The 19,465-nt window shown below is 47.5% G+C and overlaps 1 protein-coding gene across 1 annotated transcript in view; it reads left to right on the top strand.

Moving 5' to 3' along the window:
• The first annotated feature begins 1,356 nt into the window (after positions 1 to 1,356).
• The window catches only part of LOC119391751 (mucin-5AC), a 162,227-nt gene continuing 144,118 nt past the window's right edge, over positions 1,357 to 19,465 (top strand). Inside the window, exon 1 of the mRNA XM_049415381.1 lies at positions 1,357 to 1,380. Coding sequence (XP_049271338.1) covers positions 1,357 to 1,380 — 24 coding nt within the window. The remainder of the gene's footprint in view (positions 1,381 to 19,465) is intronic.

The raw sequence follows: 19,465 nt of genomic DNA on the forward strand, positions 1-19,465 counted from the left end.
GGTATGCAATCACTCGAGCGCTACCGACCAGCTGCGCGACGGACGTTGCAGATTTCCTTCTTTACATCATTCTCCAGCATGGCGCTCCTCGTCACTTACAGATCGTGGTCGCTGCTTCCTGTCTCGTGTAGTTGACGACTTACTTCGATCTTGTGCTACTCGACACAACTTTACGACTTCTTACCACCCTCAGACTAACGGGCTTACCGAACGCCTCAACCGGACACTGACGGACATGCTTTCCATGTACGTTTCTGACGACCACAGCGATTGGGACATTGCCCTCCCGTTCGTCACCTTCGCCTACAACTCGTCGCGTCATGAAACTGCCGGCAACTCACCCTTTTATCTTCTCTTTGACCGTGATCCCTTACTACCTTTCGACACCCTGCTTCCGCCTGACCCACCATCTACCGCTTCATACGCTCAAGATGCCATCACCCGTGCTCTCATCGCACGTACAGTAGCCCACGCTCGGTTCTCGTCATCCCAGACTGCACAAAAGTCCCTCTATGATAGTCGACATAGGGATGCCAATTTTCCTCCGGGCTCTCTCGTTCTACTCTGGCTCCCATCTCGTCGTGTTGGCCTTTGCGAGAAGCTTCTGTCGCGATACGTTGGGCCCTACCGAGTCTTGCGCCAGGTGACACCTGTCACGTATGAGATTTCCTTGACCACAATCTCATCCACTGCTACACCCAGAACTGACATCGTGCATGTTTCTCGCCTGAAGCCCTACAACGGTGACACGCCCTTCTAACCATAAGAGGCACCGGGACCAGGGGCGTAGCCAAGGGGGGGGGGGGTTGGGGGGGTTCAACCCCCCCCCCCCGAAATTTTTCAGTTTTGCTTGCGTACATAGGCATGCACACATACAAACGAACGCACGAACATACATAAAGTATGGTTGAACCCCCCCCCCCCCGAAAAAAATTTCTGGCTACGCCCCTGACCGGGACGGTGCTTTGCCGGCCGGGGTAATGTCACGGGTATGGAAAGGTCACTCTGGCACGGGCGCCGCATTGATACCGGATGGATGAAGACGACGACGTTGTTGCTGTGGGGACAGGGTCTGGAGCTGCCTTTCGACCTGCGTTCCTGTGCACTGTGTGCAGTGTTAGCTCGGCCAGTTCTTGCCGAATAAATAATCCCCGTAACAATATGATAAGTACACTTTGAAAACCGTGACGTCACGCGGGGAGATTTCAGCGCGAAATTTAAAAATGAAACTTTGAACTTGATTTTCTCCTCTATAATTAAACCTATGATGGCGAAATTAACGACATTAGACTTCTCACAGCACAATTTATCGATCTAAACCAATTCAATGTTCCTGTTCAGTGTCCCTTTAAGGTGATGCATCGGGAAATTCAGCGGAAGGTAAGTGCTGGTTCTGAGCGCATTGGACCGAAACTTTCGGTAAGTTCATGCAGCAATGACGGGACCACGGGAACGCTGTCAACTCCTGCCATCCACATTAGCGCAAAATTATGTTAAGAAGCTTATTTCTTAAGCACGGAAGCATCGGATCTTCAGACCTGCATGGTGCGCTGAGCCTTGCCTGACGATATCAGGAGGGGCCGTAACTATTAGTGCGACGAAATTACGCAATATGTTTTCAATTATTGTGAAAGCGAATGTGGAGGAGAATAAGTGGACAAAGTTTATGAAATATAAAAAATGGTTTCTTTAATTGTCGTCTGAAGTTTCCATTGTTCGGTGTTTTCTTGAACTTAGCCCGATCGTATCTCTTTACTGAAAAGTTATATAAATATAAGCTTCAGGAGTTTGGTAGATAAGTACGCGAAGAACGTAATGCGGAATTTTTGTCGCTCTGCTACAAGGCTTTTTTGAGATAAAAACCTTCAAAGTAAAGAAAATAACGTTTCCTGGGCCAATTTTGAGGTTTTTTATAAACACATCTACACTACACATCAAAACAAAAATACCTGAGAAGAAGCAAAAACATGCATATATTTAGTGAAAGAAATTTCAGCTATCTAACTTTAATATATTTTGTGCAATTCATAACGAAAGTTGGCCAAAACAGCAGAGTGGATGAGCGCCCCACTCCACCTCTCCGACATTATTGATTTCCTGTGCCTCAAAAAAATTTTTGGCGGCAAAACAAATTGCGGGTCTCTTCTTTCCACTCATCAGGCAATGTTATATAAAATATTGAAATAAATTTAAGAGGTCGACCAGCCATCGTTTGTTCGATCTTACGTGGAATCACCCAGGCAGACATTGTTTCGGGCACATTTCTTAGTTTTGCACATCTCTACTCTGCTTGCTATTAGGCGCCTGCCTACGCATGTCAATTGATCGCAGCTTACGCTCGCACCTTTACACCCACTGGGTAATTCGAAATAGGAATGCACTGGGTTCTTCGAGAACTCCTTCTTGGATTAGGACTTGTAGTGAGGCTGGTTAAAATGTAATGCGTTTTATTATGGTATACAACCTCGCAAAGGGGAAACAGACGCAAAAGTGTGGAACAAATGCTGGCGATAAGACTTGTGCTTCTTTCCCATTTTCTCGTACCAGCGTCAAGCTTGCATCGCCCTGGCATAGTTACGACTTTCTTGGGAACACCCGCTACGCACTGCTGCAGTCAACAGCTCCATAGGGGGATCGATGTCAGGAGTGGCAGCCCTTTGTTTTAGGACGCGAAATTATTCATGCGCGTTAGGTCTGCAATATCTGAAAGCGACATGACGAATTTCAGAAAGCACACGGCACGAAACCATGTAAAATCAGGCTCCAGGACCCTTTCTTTGAAAAGGATAAACATCGACGTGTCACGCCTACGGTCGATATAGACATTTTTTTTAGTACTGTGAACAGTTTTTAATAACGATTGGCGAGCATATCTTGTCGAGATGTTTCTCGAAAAGATATGCTACAAGATATGCTTTCTCGGACCGGCACGGTCATGGCATCTCTAATGTCCTTGTATGTTGGTCTCCTTAGCGACGTTGAACGAAGGCAGTAGTGTACTGGACAGACGTGCAGCGTTTGTGCCCGAGACAGTCTCCTTAGCTGCTGCGTGTGGTGGCTGTGAATAAGTGGCTCATTAACTCCACAGCGTTCGAAGACGCACAGCTAAAGCAACCCACCAATTCTTAGGCCACGAAGTTCCTTTTTTGTTGTTGACCTTGGAAAAAATCTACTACAGCTGCTCTCGATGTCGTCAAAGTCAAGCGGCTTACCTGACTGACAACTCTATATACACGTCAAGTCTCACTGCGCGACTGATGACAACTAAAGTAGTACACCGGTGTCTTGATGAGCTGACAGAATCGTTGCGCACCAACCCAACTTTCTCGGACATTGAAGACCTAATATTTCAAGTGAGTCTCTAACAGCCAAAGGCCACAAAGAGCTTCATATGCCAGCGTTACTCTCGGACGTTATCTATATGACTTGACTGCAACCGTGTTGTTCTGGTATCTAGGAGAAAGTTTTAGTGTTGGTGCATGTTAGTGCTGTTTCCGCAGTTCTTCAATTTAAACAAGTTTCGGGCCGTTATACTTGCTAACAAGCCGAGATGATACTTATCGATTTCGTCACACCTGTAGTTCGTGAGAGAAGTTCACTGTGCTGACTGTTTCTATTTATGTTCAGTTCCGTTCCTTCGGTGTCGGTAAGTTAATGTATTATTTCACGTGTACTGTACGAAATTTTATCATGTGCTATAGCACCCTCTAGTACTAAAGTTTACCCTGCGCTACAGGAACTAAGAATCACTCTTGACGAAACCACCGACGCTTACTGAGAAGACTATAGCCTTTTTATTATCGCAAGTTGACCATCTTTAGAAAATGAGGCGCACTGCTTACGCGCTCATAATCCTATTGAATATCCACCCGCATATTTTAGCTTCACAAGACGAATCACCTGAATACGTAGTCAAAATTCTTCAGCCTTACATTGGGAGGTACGATCGCCAGGCAATAGCCACTTGTAATGGCCATTGGAACACAGGGGACAAACTCCTGCTGCATCATTTGCCTTGGCCCCTAACGCTGTGGACACTACCAAGTAACCATTTTCTCCGTTATCTCGACGCTAATGCCGAATACGGTATAAGGACGAACGTGATTGTACCAAGCCCTGGCCGTGGATTGTCCAGCTGCCTGATCGCCTGCCTGAGCCGTTCCAGAGCTTTACATTTGGTTGATTGGTTAGTGATCGAATGCAGTGATGAAGCGAAGGCCACATTCAAGAAATACGTGGCCACACCTCCAGGAAGAACCTTTTCTTGCGACGTCACTGGAAACACCATTGACAAACAAAGCGCAAGTTCTTTTGTTCGACCTCCAGCTGCGGATAATCTGTCAATATTCACAAGAGAGTGCCATCACAGGTATCGTGGTATCCATCAAGGTTTTCTCGGTGAAAACCACCTCAGAAATTCAATAATATACGTATTTCCGAATGACCGCTACGTATCAAGCAGCGTTTTATTTGTTTTAGATGCACTGCGGTTATACAATGTATCGATAAATAGGGTGTTTGAAAACGCGCGGCATACTATGTTGCTAAAACTCCAGAAAGGATATTTCGACATCTTAGGCGAGATGTGGCCGATGCACGATGACTTTGGAAGATTGCTAGACATTTCTGCTGTCATTGAAGAGGCCTATGAAACGTTCTACAATCAGCGTGGAGAATTCTCCCTCATCTCTGTTGTCGGCATTCTCTTGGAGTCTCACCTTGCAATCTGCTTGCTCTTAGTTGCAATGGTTTGTGCGATACTGGTGTTAGCTGTTGCTGACCAGAAGGAAATGAACGCGTGGAATTCAGGATCAGCTATCGACAGCTTCTTGTTCCTTCTTGCCTCCTTCTATGCAACTTCGTCAACTCACCCTCGGAGACGGCGTTGGCCAATAACTCGCGCTATCGTGCATAGTTCTTGGCTCATCGCAATCCTTCCGTTATCCAACTATATCCGATCTGAGCTCGTTTCACAGCTTACCTTGCGGTCCCCGGCTGATGTTGTGGACACAGCTGCTGAACTTGAGCTTGCCCTTGGCAGGCAGACGATAGCTCCTTGTTTTGTCGAGGGAACCGTAACGTATATGAATATTAAGGCAGGCCGTAAGGACGTAGGCCTTTACGCAAATTTGAACTTAATAGTGAATTCGAGAAGAGACAGAAAGTCGCTGCAAAAGGGAAACGCGGAAGACTGCTTATCATGCGCACGCAAACACGACCACGTTTGCTTGATGCCCGCGGGATTTCGGAGTGTGTGTTGCAAAGATTATTCCCGGACCTTATTGAATCTCATGATAAGCTACACAAAGTATTTCTCGCCATCCCGGTACGCAAGAATTTCGCGCTCAGAAACGCCTTCCGTAATTTCGTGAGAAGAATTGTGGAAACCTCCCTTTTAAGGAACTCCCGGGATTGTACGCAATTTCCGCCCTTGGTTGAGCAACACGACGAAGGTACTGATTCGCTTCACATTGGGGAGCTCTACAGATTTTTCGCGCTGTTCGCGGTGTTGTTAGGTTGCTGTAGTGTCGTTTGCTTACTGGAAGTGATCGTTGCAAACTGGATGGTCTGCTATGCTTGTTCGTGTCACGTATTGCGACGAACATGCGCTATTATTGTACATCGATTAATGCAACCGAGGTGATGATATATGCGCATGTGCGAGCGATTGTGGTAACTGGAATGTTGGAATAACTTTGTTTACATCATTCTGGTGTACACATTGCTTCCCTTAAATTGCACTTGTAATGCAACTTGCTGTGTGTATTCTGCGTGGTATGCAGGACATTGTTTGAACTTCAATTTTACGTCACCTTTGCTGGGGTGCGATGCCGGGCTGGGCAGTATCGTGATACAAGAGTACAGCGAGAGTATTTCAGAGATACTTTTGTGTATCTGTATTTCTGTATCGAGATACATTTGAAAAATGTATTTGTATCTAAGTAGTGAAACACTTTGACGATGTATCGTTTGTATCGCGATACTATGCAGGACACGGGTGTCTCGTTTGCATTTTATTTTTGTCGGAAATGAGTTGAGGCGTGTTTCCAACGGGGGAATGACGTTTTTCTTTATTGCGATAGCAATTATATGGACAGTCTCGGCTAGATTTTGTCGTCGCCGTCGCCGTCATGCACCGTATATGTATAACTATGTATATATATATATAAGCCCCAAAGAAAAATAATTCAGAAAAATGCTTCCGAAGCGCGGAATCGAACCAGGGACCTCTTGCTCCGCAGCGAGCGGCGCTAACCACTACGCCACGGAACGCAGGTACTCCACGTAGCTAACGGCGAGCGTTATATACACACCCTTTACCGCTGGATGGACTCGGAGACGGCCGGCGCTTATAAGCGTTTCTTCATTACCAGCGAGATGGCGCTAGGAGCGCGACGGGCGCATTTAAAAGCCGTCGGCGAGCTCCCTCGCTGTCTGCTCGCGCGGTTTTCTAGGGGTGAGGGTAAAAGGGATGTTTCAAGCTTTCACCGTGATGTCCGCGCCCATGTTACGGAGCGTACGAAAGTCACTCGAGCTCAAGAGACGCCTCTAAACGAACAAACAGATGATGAGCGCAGACTATCAAGTGTCACAGCTCGACACTTGAAGCACGCTAGTTTCCTTCGCTGCTTCGGCCGCCTTTGCAACAGGAGCGCTGTTCAAACTGAGAGTATCCATTGGCGAGCCTCACTTCGTACAGCATTAGTTTCTTGTTTTGGTGCCAAGACAAGCAAAGGCGTGCCGCCGGTCGCCGACAGATAGGGCGGCGATGGCTTCCCCTCAAGCACGGAATGGCCCATGTGGTAAAGTGCGCGACGCCGCTGACAGCAGAATCGCGGAGGCAGTGTTAGCCTCTGCCGACGAAAGTCGCTGTCTCTCAAGGCCAGTGCAGCACGCCTAATATTTTTTTCGGGTGGCACGCCATTACTTCGCGACCCCCGCGCGGATACCGCCTTGGAACAGAGGTGTTGCAATGCTTCGCGTGCGTTCAATTCTCAAACCGGCGGCACTTCCAAAAGCAGTTCCCGTAGTCGCGGCGGAAGTGACTAGAAGATGGGTATCTTTGTCCCGCTTTCAGCCACCTCTCCAACGTGTCAGGGTGCGTTCCTAATTGATTACAAGCGTGAAACGGTTTTTTTGTGGTACCAGGCTCCCCGACCGCCGGAGCCGACTTCGCCTGTTGCGGCTTGCTGAAATAGGTGCTGGTAGCGTCGGTAGTGGTGACAGCTTTATTGAAGAGTGACCATTTCGGCCCAGGCCACGAGTGCTTGCTGTAGATTTTGATGGGGTGCTCTGAGCAGCTGTGCCTGTTTCCACGTCTGTTTAGAGAGATAGCATGCGCAACTTGGGAGGGCTTAAACCCTCTCACCCACAAAGAACGCGATTTTAGGAATTGCCAATGTTTGAATTGTGCAGTTTTGATATATTGGGCTGCATTGCGCGTAGGTAATTATGGACGGCCTATATGGGCAGCGGAATTCTCAACCATCTCACTCGGTGCCGACCGCGTCAGACAGCTGAGAATTCCGAAGATGGGGACAGACTTCGGCGTCTGAACGCTCAGAAGAAACCACGCGAGGGCGGAAGTGTTTCGGTACCTGGATGACCTGATATGAAATATCACCACCCTACAGGGCAATCCGGCTATGAAGGCGGTATTTATTCACTGTAACACGAATTCGTGCTCGGCTTCAGCTGTAGAGAGACTTTCTTTCGCGAGCTTTGTGCTGAGGCTGAACTGACGCTGTCTAGAAGACAGCCTATTTGAGAAGCCTACAAAGCAATCTTGCCAGCAAAGCTGATCTTATGTGCTTGATAAATGTATGCTTTTTCTCAGTCCATTGGTGTTGATTAGTGATTCGAGTGATTTGCTTAAACTGTGCCATTTCTAGCATAGCTTATTTTGTTGTCACCAAGTATGTGAATTTCGGTGTCCATTGCTTGTTACTGTTGCTGTGAAATAGTGCATTTTTTATTGCAATTTACACTAGTAGTTATGTCATTATTGCTAATTATGTACGCTGTACCCCCCCCCCCCTGCAATGTCTTAATGGCGCTGAGGGTATTGTAATAAATAAATAAATGAACTGAAGGCTTCAATGTACTGCAACTTTAATTACAACATTATGCTGTACTAATAAATGTCTTTGCGGACTACGAGCATCCTTATAATAAAAAAAAAAATAGTCCAGTATCTGGATCGCTGTAACTGTACTCCGGAATAATTTTTTCTTCTTATTGCAAAAGTATCTCCGAAATATCCCTTTACGTTAAAGGGAGATGTATCTCAGTATCTGTATTTTGGGATTCCAGTTCCTGTATTTCGATATCTGTATTCCGGAATACTTTTCTGAGTATCTCTGCCCAGCCCTGGTGCTATGCAGGATGGCCCGAGGTTCTCGGGAACACGTGTTTGCTCCCAGCTCGCACTACGGCGAACGTGATAGGAACGCAGGGGGAAGAGCGCGATAGCAGCATTAATAAAAACGGCTAGAAGAACGAGCATGGCGTCACAAACACATGTGCGGCAATTGCGGCGGTTTTCAAAAGAACACCGCGTGCGAACGCGTCAGCGCCGCGACTCATTCATCATTTCAATAGTGCAGCGACGTCAGCGTGATTGTCGCGCTATCGTTTTGCCAACTGATCATCGCGCCTCCCACGGGCGTGTTCGTGGGCGTTTGTCCTCTTTCGGAAAGTTCTTTCGTTCCACCTGCAGCATGGAAATTTCCACTCTCGAAGCAACAAGGGCGCACACGCAGCACTCACGTGCAGCTCGTTTCGCTTCTCTCGAATATTACAGATAAAGAAATGGACAAGTTCCTCCTACACTCTAAGAAAAAAAGCCAGGCCTGCGCTGAAACCGCAGCACAGTCACAGCGAAAGCTGGAAGAGCGGCGTTTCTAGAGCCCGTTAAGCTCTCTTGGGGCTACAATACAAGTACACTAGAAAGGTACCCACTACGCCACAAATCAAAATTTTTGTGAAGTTGGGAAGCACCCACTAAGCCATTATTCGTCATTCTATGGAGAAGCGAGGCACCAGCTACACGTCTGTAAGGCATTATGTGCACTTTGTTGACGTGACGACTGATGACGATGAAGAATTATGGCTCAGCCCTTTGTAATGGGTTGAAATCTTTAAACGGCCCACCAGTTATGTAATTTGCATTGGGCGACGCCCGGTCGCTATTTCCCTCTCCCGTCATGCTGTATACGTTGACGTGGAAGAGAGACGGGGGGGGGGGGGCGAAGAACTTTATTGAGACCCCGAGGTAATGGATCATGCGCTTATGGGCTTCCTTGGCAACCAATACAAGTGCACTTGCGAGGAACCCACTACGCTATAAATCATTGTAATCTGACTGAGACCCCGAGGAAGTGGATCATGCGCTTATGGGATTCCTCGGCAACCAATACAAGTGCACTTGCGAGGAACCCACTACGCTATAAATAATTGTAATTTTTTAGAAGTAGGGCAGCAGGCACTGTGCCATTTTTCGTCATTCTACAGAGGGCGTTGGTACCAGCTAAACGCATGTAAGGGATTATGCGCACTTTGTTGATGCTGTGCCTGATGACGATAAAGAATTATGGCAGAGCCCTTTTGTAATGGGTTGGAAGCATTCAACAACCTACTCGTTGCGCAATTCGCAATTGTTTGACGCCTGGTTACAGAATTCGCGTTGTGCGGCGCTTGGTGCTTATTTTAATCTTCTACCACGCTATATTGCATATGCTAATGTGGTTCCTTCCCGACATGAAGCCTGTATAGGACCTTTTTGCAAAGCAGTTTCAAGCACCGGCATGGCTCAGAGGTTGAATACTGGGCTCCCACGCAGAGGGCCCAGGTTCGAACCTCGTTCCATCCTGGAATTTTTTTCTTATTTAGTTTTTTTTCTTATTTCGAGCGATACTGTTACGGACACCAACGGCGGCGGCGGCGGCGGCGGACAACTACGGCGCCAAAAACGGCCGGAGAAATGATCTCATAACAGCTTTCGCTGTAAAAAGAGAGTCAAAAGAGGGTCATGGAACCGTGACTCTCTTCGGGTGTCCATCTGACCCCTTTTGGAAAGTACAGGCAGAGAAAAAGAGTTCGCATTTGGGAAGGAGTCAGTGGACCCTCCTGAAGCGCGTTTCGATTGGCTTCGGTATACGGAAGAGCCGCCGTATGCGCCATACATATCGCACGCTCGCCCTTTGGCGCCGTTGTGGCGCCTTGCTCGGCAACGTAGACGGGGCTGGCGCCTGGGTGCCGCGCCGCTCTCCTCTCTCAGTCGTTTCAGTATGTCTCAGTCTCTTGGTCTATTGGAATGCGTTGCGTGGTTGCGTAGGTTGCGCGTCATCGGTGGTGTTGACGCCAGCTCGAGCCGTGCACGAAGTGACGCTTGGAGGGCGGAATATTCATGGAGCTGCAGACACCGACAACGGGCGCCAGTTAACGGTGAGTGTACTGCTTTCGTAGGTACTAATTATACAGCTTTAGCTGGACGTCTGCAGCAGCTCTGCGGAACCTGCCAGCCATTTACAACGGTAGCCTGTATCCGCGGGGCTGTTGCGGATGCCCAACTAAAGCTGTCAGTTAACGAGTTGCCACCGTTATGCGCGTTGCTGCATAAGCTCCCATAAAGTGAGCGATGGAAACAATAATCGAGGGTCATTTCTTGCTGATCGCACGTCGTGTCTGCAGCACTACTGACGGTGCAAGATGTCGTTTTGAGATGCACTTTAGTCTACTTCATAATAACATTTCCATCGACCTTGATTGTGCAGCGTGCTTCCACGCGTGGGAACGTGAAAAAAAAAGCCTGTGTACAGAACGCTCAGACGCACTATATGTAATGGTTTTTGTTGGCTTAAAGACGGTAGTTTGAGGTGCAGAAATAGTACGGTGGCTTCCAGAACGTACGCGGTAGTCATTCAAGTTGGACACGCCTCGCCGGTAAAGTGAAAAAAAAGCCGGCAGATCCCACGCATTGTGGGAATCGATGTAATGCGAAGCAGCCAGAAAAGAGCTGCATACATCGTCTTGTATGTCATTGAGGAAAATGCGTGTCATGGTTTTCATGTTAACTCCTATTATTTATGTTTGTCACACAGTAACGTCGCGCAATACCAACTTCGGGGTCGATCAAGCTAGAGAAACGGCCGCCAGCGCCCCATGAGCGTGGCACGCAAGTCATGCTGTACATGACATACGTGTCATGACTTTCATGTTAACTCGTGTTATTTAAGTTCCTCACACGGTCACATCGCTCAAAACCAATTCCCGGGTAGATCAAGCTAGCGAAACGGCCGCCAGCGCGCCATGATCGTGGCACGTAAGTGATGTTGTACATGAAATGCGTGTTATTATTTTCATGTTAACTCGTGTTATTATGTTCGTCACATATTCACGTCGCGCAATACCAATTTCGGGGTAGATCAAGCTAGCGGAATGGCCGCCGGCGCTCCATGAGCGTGGCACGTAAGTCATGCTGTACATGACATGCGTGTCATGATTTTCATGTTAACTCGTGTTATTGATGTTCGTTACACAGTCACGTCACAAGATACCAATTTTGGTGTATATAACTCTAGCGAAACCGCCGCCAGCGCCCCATGAGCGTGGCACGTAAGTCATGCTGTACATGACATGCGTGTCATGATTTTCATGTTAACTCGTGGTATTTATGTTCGTTACACAGTCACGTCACAAGATACCAGTTTTGGTGTATATAAATCTAGCGAAACCGCCGCCAGCGCTCCATGAGCGTGACACGAAAGTCATGCTGTACATGACATGTGTGTCATGATTTTCATGTTAACTCGAGTTTTTATGTTCGTCACACAGTCACGTCGCGCAATACCAATTTCGGGGTAGATCAAGCTAGCGAAACTGCCGCCAGCGCTCCATGAGCGTGGCACGTAAGTCATGCTGTACATGACATGCGTGTCATGATTTTCATGTTAACTCGTGTTATTTATGTTCATTACACAGTCACGTCACAAGATACCAATTTTAGTGTATATAAAGCTAGCGAAACTGCCGCCAGCGCTCCATGAGCGTGGCACGTAAGTCATGCTGTACATGACATGCGTGTCATGATTTTCATGTTATCTCGTGTTATTTGTGTTCGTTACACGTTCACGTCGCAAGATACCAATTTTGGTGTATCTAAAGCTAGCGAAACGGCCACCAGCGCACCATGAGCGTGGCACGTAAGTCATGCTGTGCATGACATGCGTGTCATGATTTTCATGTTAACTCGTGTTATTTATGTTCGTCACACAGTGACGTCGCAAGATACCAATTTTGGTGTATATCAAACTAGCGAAACGGCCGCCGGCGCACCATGAGCGTAGCATGTAAATCATGCTGTATGCTGTACGTGACATGCGTGTCATGATTTTCATGTTATGACTTGTCATGTATGTTCGTCATACAGTCATGTTACGCCATACCAATTTTGGCGCACATTCGATGAACCAAGCGACCAGGAGAGCACAAAGTCGTAGGCGGATAGATAGATAGATAGATAGATAGATAGATAGATAGATAGATAGATAGATAGATAGATAGATAGATAGATAGATAGATAGATAGATAGATAGATAGATAGATAGATAGATAGATAGATAGATAGATAGATACGCTCAAAGTCGCAGAAGTTCGCTAAGAAATGCTTCGCATTTAAAAGCTCTAGACTTTCGACGGCGCGCGTTGTTGCGGCCTCCGGTGTGCACTCTTTTCCCTCGTTTCTGTTTGCTGTTTTCGTGGTTTGCAAACACTGCGATGACGTTGGGCGCTATAAAACAGAATCGAGTGAGTGTACGTGATTGTGGGAGTTATGTGCGCTTATTCTAGCATATGACATGTCTGATCTCGACGTAGACGGCGTACGCACGCGCTGGGTGTCGTTCGGGCCCTAGTACTCGCATCTGTTTATCTGAGTATTCAAGGATGGGTTACGTTTGTAAAACATGCGGTCAATAACCGCTCACGGCATGCCCCTGGCTGCCGGAGGATGTGCTTTGTTGTTTCGTTGTTAGCTTTTATTATGTCTGTGTGAACCACTTATTGTGTAGGTTTTGCAAACCTTTACTGCAATTTCATTTTCTCATCATAATATCACGTTCTGCTTTTCAGATACGGTTTTTCATGGTGCTCACGCTGGACAGGAGCGACAACCTAGCAAGCCACAATTCTGATGCCTCAAGCCGTCACCACTTTTTGATTTATTCTTCATCACAAGGAATAAATATGGAAACATGATGGCGATTTCTGCTGTTCATTTAGCACCATATGACACTGTGCACATCACAGTCACACATTTTAGTTGGCTATACTCATAGAAGCATGTAAATGAGGAATACCCAAACTTCTTAATAGGAAATAACAGACCATCTTTTCGCGCTTTCTATATAACTTTGCTGGAAAATATGTGTTGTCTTGACGAGTTTTATTAAAATAATGCTAAAACTGAACTATTCTTTCTTTACAGTCGCTGGGCAGAACGGCAAGTATTATTCGACTTGCTTAAAATGAATACTCCACTATTTTCAACAGTAGTCGCGCAAAAGTAGAGCAAGGATCAAATGAGTAGCTTAAAATACTTGTGGAGTCGCTTGATGCTTCGGTGTGGGTCCCTTGACCCCCCTAGGAGCGTTACCGGCAAGAGTCGTCTGACTCCCTATAAGTGGTAACGTGATCCTCCCGATGAGAGTCTTTGCCCTCTTCCTAGAGGGTCAGGGGACTCTCCTAGAGCGAGCCGACCCTGACCCACCAAGAGAGTCACCGTGACTATTTCAAGAGAGTCCTATACGTGGCAAGTCAGAACTCTCCGAAAAGAGTCACGCATACTCTTTTTTTCTTAGAGTGTACTTACATTTCACGTCGGGAGATTTTTCTGCAGTAAGGAATCGGTAGAAACAATGTCTCCACAAACAAGTAAATAGCAACATTTCTCGCCGAAAATGCCACCAGGGGTGCTTGCTTCATGGCTGTGAGTGGTATGTCGTGAGCGCGGGGAAATTGATAGGGAGACATCGTAGCCACGTGACGATATAACATTTAGTTTTTCGTGCGTGTGTGCATAGTATGTGCGATTACGCTCATAGATGAATCGTGCCGCTCGCTGGCGTTGCGTCGTGAGCACTGTTCCTCGGCAAGAGGAGACGCGGTGGGCGGACCTGATCTTCGCCGCGGGCGTCTGTATATCAAACTGATTGACGCGCGAACTCGGGTACGAACTCGTTGTTTCTGAAAATGCCCTAGTTCAACTCGTGACTGTCGTAGGGCCGGTGTGCCTCTCAAGCGTTTCATGTGGTGGACACTAAGCAACAGCTTCTTCGCATATAAAATAATTCGGTCAGCTTGCACTACTTGTGCAAGGCTGGAGGCATCGGAGGAGCGTGTGATAATCTAGCTTTTTCCAGCTTTTTACGTGGCTCGTCTGCTCGGTCTTCTCTAGAGTGAATGCCACGTATGGTCGGTCTAAATTTTGATATTAATTAGCTAGGTCTTAATTGACGTGATACTGAATAGTTCCAGCTGTCTTATGTGGTAATGCTTTAGTCAACACGGCATTAATTAGTCAAGTGTAATTATCAAGGTATTAGATAGCATGCGGCTAATTAGCGTAATCCTATTCAGTACGATCATAATTAGCATGACCTTACTGAGGAAGGCCATAATAGGCTTGGTTTTAATCAGCGCCCCTAATTAGCGTCGTGTTAATTGGTATGTCATTAATTAGCTATGTCAGCTTCTCGCGGCTTCATTACCATGGGCTTTGTAAGATGCGGCTTAATTAGGTCAGTATTACCATGACTTGGCTTAATAAGCTTGGTCATATCTTGTCCTAGTTTAATTATCTAGGTATACGGCCCAGCCAATTAGCTAATCGGCCGTGCGCACGTGCTCGGGAACGGAGTAGGCGATTATTAAGAGGACGATGAGGGCGCGCGCCGGCCGGGCAGCGCGCTAGAATGTACAGACCGACCATGACGATTAAACACGTGGCCCTGGCATTAGCTCCGGCCGCGGCGTTGTAAGGCGCTCGGCCGGAGCTAAGTTCAGAGGCCGCGGTGCTGATTATGCTGAAGGATGCTTAGTGCAGACATTAAACACTTGAAAAGAAATTGAAACAGGCCGGACCTCTAAAAAATATCGTTAGTAAACGTTAACTGACACTTTTCTTGCATGGGTGCACTTCTGCACTCCGTGGAAAGACAAACAAATGAAAGAAGATGCCTCTCGTTTGAAGACACCACCCGACTTTGTCGACCGCCCTTGACGTGACGCCGCGTTCTATCGTAACCGACGGAAAGCAGAGCGCGCTGAGGGATGCAATCGACCTTTTCGCACTGTTTGCTCGTTCAAAAGAGGGTGTCGCCAGAGCTCGGAAATATTCCGAGTTTCGCCAAACTCGGACCATCCTGCATAGCACCCCCTGTTCCCACTTTGTAGTATCCGCGACGATGGCTGGCAGGCGGTTAGCCCACTGAGCTATCGCGAAACACATTGCGGAGGCGACATGAACGCGCCTTTTATCTTTCACACTTGCCTTTCTCAGCGCTCTTGGATTAATGGATGGATGCTGTGAGCGTCCCCTTTATAAGGGGGTGGTGACATCTGTGCCACCAGGCTCGAAAAAAAAAAATAACAAGAAAAAGTCACAGCTTCGCCGCAAGGGCGAAGCAATGAATGCGATAGCAAGAAACTAATGCTATACGAAGTGAGGCTCGCCAATGGATACTCCCAGTTTGAACAGCGCTCCTGTTGCAAAGACGGCCGAAGCAGCGAAGGAAACTAGCGTGCTTCAAGTGTCGAGCTGTGACATTTGATAGTTCGCGCTCATCTTCTGTTTGTTCGTTTAGCGGCGTCCCTTGAGCTCGAATGACTTTCGAACGCTCCGTAACATGAGCGCGGACATCATGGTGAAAGCGTGAAACATCCCTCTTCCCCTCAGCACGAGAAAACCGCGCGAGCAGACAGCGGAAGGGCAAGGTTCTCCCTGCGCAAATATAAGAAGCGAGCGAGCTCCCCGACGACTTTTAAATCTGCCCGTCGCGCTCCTAGCGCCATCTCGCTGGTAATGAAGAAACGCTTATAAGCGCCTAGCGTCTTTGAGTCCGTCCAGCGGTAAAGGGTGTGTATATAACGCCCGCCGTTAGCTACGTGGAGGATCTGCGTTTCGTGGCGTAGTGGCTAGCGCCACTCGCTGCGGAGGAAGAGGTCCCTGGTTCGATTCCGCGCTTCGGAAGCATTTTTCTGAATTATTCTTTTTTGGGGCTTTTATATATACATACATATTTATACATATACGGTGCATGGCGGCGGCGACGGCAAAATTCAGCCGAGACTGTCCATATAATTGCTATCGCAATAAAAACGCGCCGTTTGCAACGCCCATCCCATTCGGCGCGTTTCCAACACAATTTCGTCAACGCTTTAAGACGCCTTGAGGTGGCGGCTTTAGCGCAAGCCTCGCTGGTGATGACGAGCGTGTTTTGGGACAGGAAGGGGTTATTGCTTTGCGAATTTACGCCTCTCGGTTCAACAAATAATGCGGGCCGCTACTGTGAGACGCCGAAGAAACTTCGCGGTGCGATTCGAAAGGAGAGGTGTGCTCACGAAGGGAATACGTTCGCATCAGGACAACACTCGTCCGCACATCGCCCGTGTAAGGAACGATCTCATCCCCAATTTTGCATAGGATGCTGTCACACACCCGCCCTACAGCCCAGACATATGCCCAAGAGACTACCACCGCCTCCCTGAATAGAAAATCAAGGACAGACACCTGGTTAGGACGCATTTCAGAACCAGGGAGGAGCCGAAAATTGGGTTTTATGCTACATTCGCGGCTCGGCGGGAGAGTTTTAGGTTTCGGGCATAAATAAAATTGTACACCGCATGCAAATATTCACTGATCTCAAGGGCAATAATTTAATAAAATAGGAGAAGATCTCAGCTTTCCAAGAATGTATTTTTCAATGCCGGTAACCATGTTTCTCGTTGTGAAAAATCATTGGGAACTTTATTTTATGGACAACCCTCGTATTTCAAGGTGAAGCGCTTTACTGCTTGAAGCGAGGTGTGGTTGCCTTAGAACGCGCAGTTACAAAGCGATAGTCAATAAAGAAGAAGGAAAATACACATGCTGTTGGGAAGCTAAAGAAACGACGGCGCATGTTCTGATTTAATGTGTAGATATCCACCCCGATTTATGTTTTGGCGCAAGCCTGGATGAAGCCTTGAATTTTAGGGGCAACAATGGAAAGCTGAACACGTGCGCGATAGAAATAAGTAATACCCGCGTCACACGGACACTAAAAAGCCTTTTAAGCAAGAAGACTTTTTCCGAGAAAGAGTTCCGCGCGCTGTCACACGACAGAGAGCGATCTCCTTTTCAGAAGCGGTCTTTTCTGGAAACGGCGTTTACGGCGGTAAAGGAGTAGCCTCGAAACCAGCGGGCGCCAGCATTTATGAAGCGGTGAAAAAAATTGGCAACTCTTCATTTCGGTGTCGATTGGGCTCACCATAAATATAAATTTCATTTGTCGTAAGCAGCGTAAGAAAACCATTTAAACCTTATTTTTTGTGTATTATCGTAAACATGGTGAACGGGTCGGGGTTATGTCCGCCCGCATAGACGCGAGCATGGACGCGAGTGAGCGCGGAAAGGCGAACGCCGGTGTGCAATCAGCCCGTCGCCGCGTCTGCTCGCCGCGTCTGCCTCGTTTTCCAGAGAGAGATGGTACACTCCAAGACTTGCAATTGTCACTTTTTCCTCCGTACGGTCATCCACGGCGAGGCAGACAAGAGCCAAACCTCCTTGACAAGAGCGCTAACAAGGAAAACAGACGCCCACTGTTGCCACAATAATATATAAAGGCCGCCAGTTGGGCAAACGCTGCTTAAGATACTACTGCGTGAACCTTTTTTTTTTCAACTGGAGTTGTGAAATTTATGTCACCAACTACGCCATACAATAAATTTGGACATCTTCTATCGAGATACATAATTTTCTTTTCACTGGTTCTGTTTTTAAAGCGAGCGCCACTCTTTTGGTAGTGCATTGGGAAGGAACCTCCAAAAAGAGATCGTCAATGCCGTGTGACTGCGAGGGAACGCCTCTTCATAAACAGTCATTCAACATAGTGAAATACCGCTTGCGTAAAAGACTTTTTGCACGTCCGTGTGACACGGGTATAAGAGACGGTTAGAGTATTGGTGGCAAAGTAGCGGGAAAAATAAGGTCATTGTGACGTAAGGGGCAAAAGCTGGGCTGTGAATTTAGGTTTTTTTTTCTGTAGTAATATTGATTCAATGAAAGTAGACAAGACATTAGGCTATCTCAAAAAGTGTTTTAGCAGCAAAGCTGTTTAAGGCAGCGCTGTTACTGTGATCCAGCTTTTGCGGCCTGTGTGGTATGTGCCACCGAAATGAGGTGAATCCCACTAGACGCCACTAGTCCACTAAAAAAAAGTCAGAGTTTCGCCGCAAGAGCGAAAGCAATGAACGCGATAGCAAGAAATTGAAGTGTCACACGAAGAACGAAAAGGAGCTCGATATTTCCAGAGCGCCGGTGCAGCCCAAAGAAGGACGCTCTGAAAGAAGACACATACATGCACAGGGCAAGCGTCGACTAACAACTGTCACAGTTCTTACGTACAGTACGGTCCACTGTTAAAGGGAACACTCGAGTGTGCTCCTTTCAAATTGCTGGCCTCCTAACTTCAAGTACCTGTGAAAACATTGGTCGTTCACTGCACGAGTCTGTCAAGAGAAGTCAGAAGTGTCAACTACCAGTAGTCTTATGCAAATCGATGCCACTGTGATATCGCAAAAGATCAAAATCTGGACATGCCCTGCACGTAAGTGTTCCCTTTAACAGTGGACCCGTCTGTACATGTGCTAGAGCAACGCGCTGCAAGTGTCGACAATGGAGAATCAGAAGCTCTTAGATATTTCTTCTTCTTTTAAACTGCGGCGCGTGGAGTGACCCCCTGCGTCTCCTGCCACAGGGGGGCGTCTGCTGCAAGGTGTGCCTAAAGTCACTGGAACGGGAAGAGTAGCACGTTCGTTTTCTCTTCGCCGCTGCGCCCTTTCGGTGGCTTCGCCACATAAATGGGCCAGCTCGCTCGCCTCGCTAGTGTCTCCCGGCCGCCGACGCATGGCGCTTTGAAGGGCGATTGTTTTTATAGCCTTAGAGAAGCGTGCAGGGACATCACGACATCCCGCATCGTTTTGACACTTCATCGCAAGCCTGTCGAGGCATCGAAGAAGGCCTGGATTCTGCGCTTTTGGGTCCAGCAACAGGCGGGGAAACGGGCAAAGCCATCTTTGCTATTCCCAGCGGGAAAAATGATGCCAAGCGACGGGCTGTGTGGCTGCGTGCACAGAATACGGCGCGAAAAATTTGTTCCCACGACTGATACCCGCGTTCGTGAGGCAAGCGTTTCATTGCCAATTC

The sequence above is a fragment of the Rhipicephalus sanguineus genome, chromosome 4 (assembly GCF_013339695.2).
Source record: "Rhipicephalus sanguineus isolate Rsan-2018 chromosome 4, BIME_Rsan_1.4, whole genome shotgun sequence".
NCBI classification, from domain to species: Eukaryota; Metazoa; Arthropoda; class Arachnida; order Ixodida; family Ixodidae; genus Rhipicephalus; species Rhipicephalus sanguineus.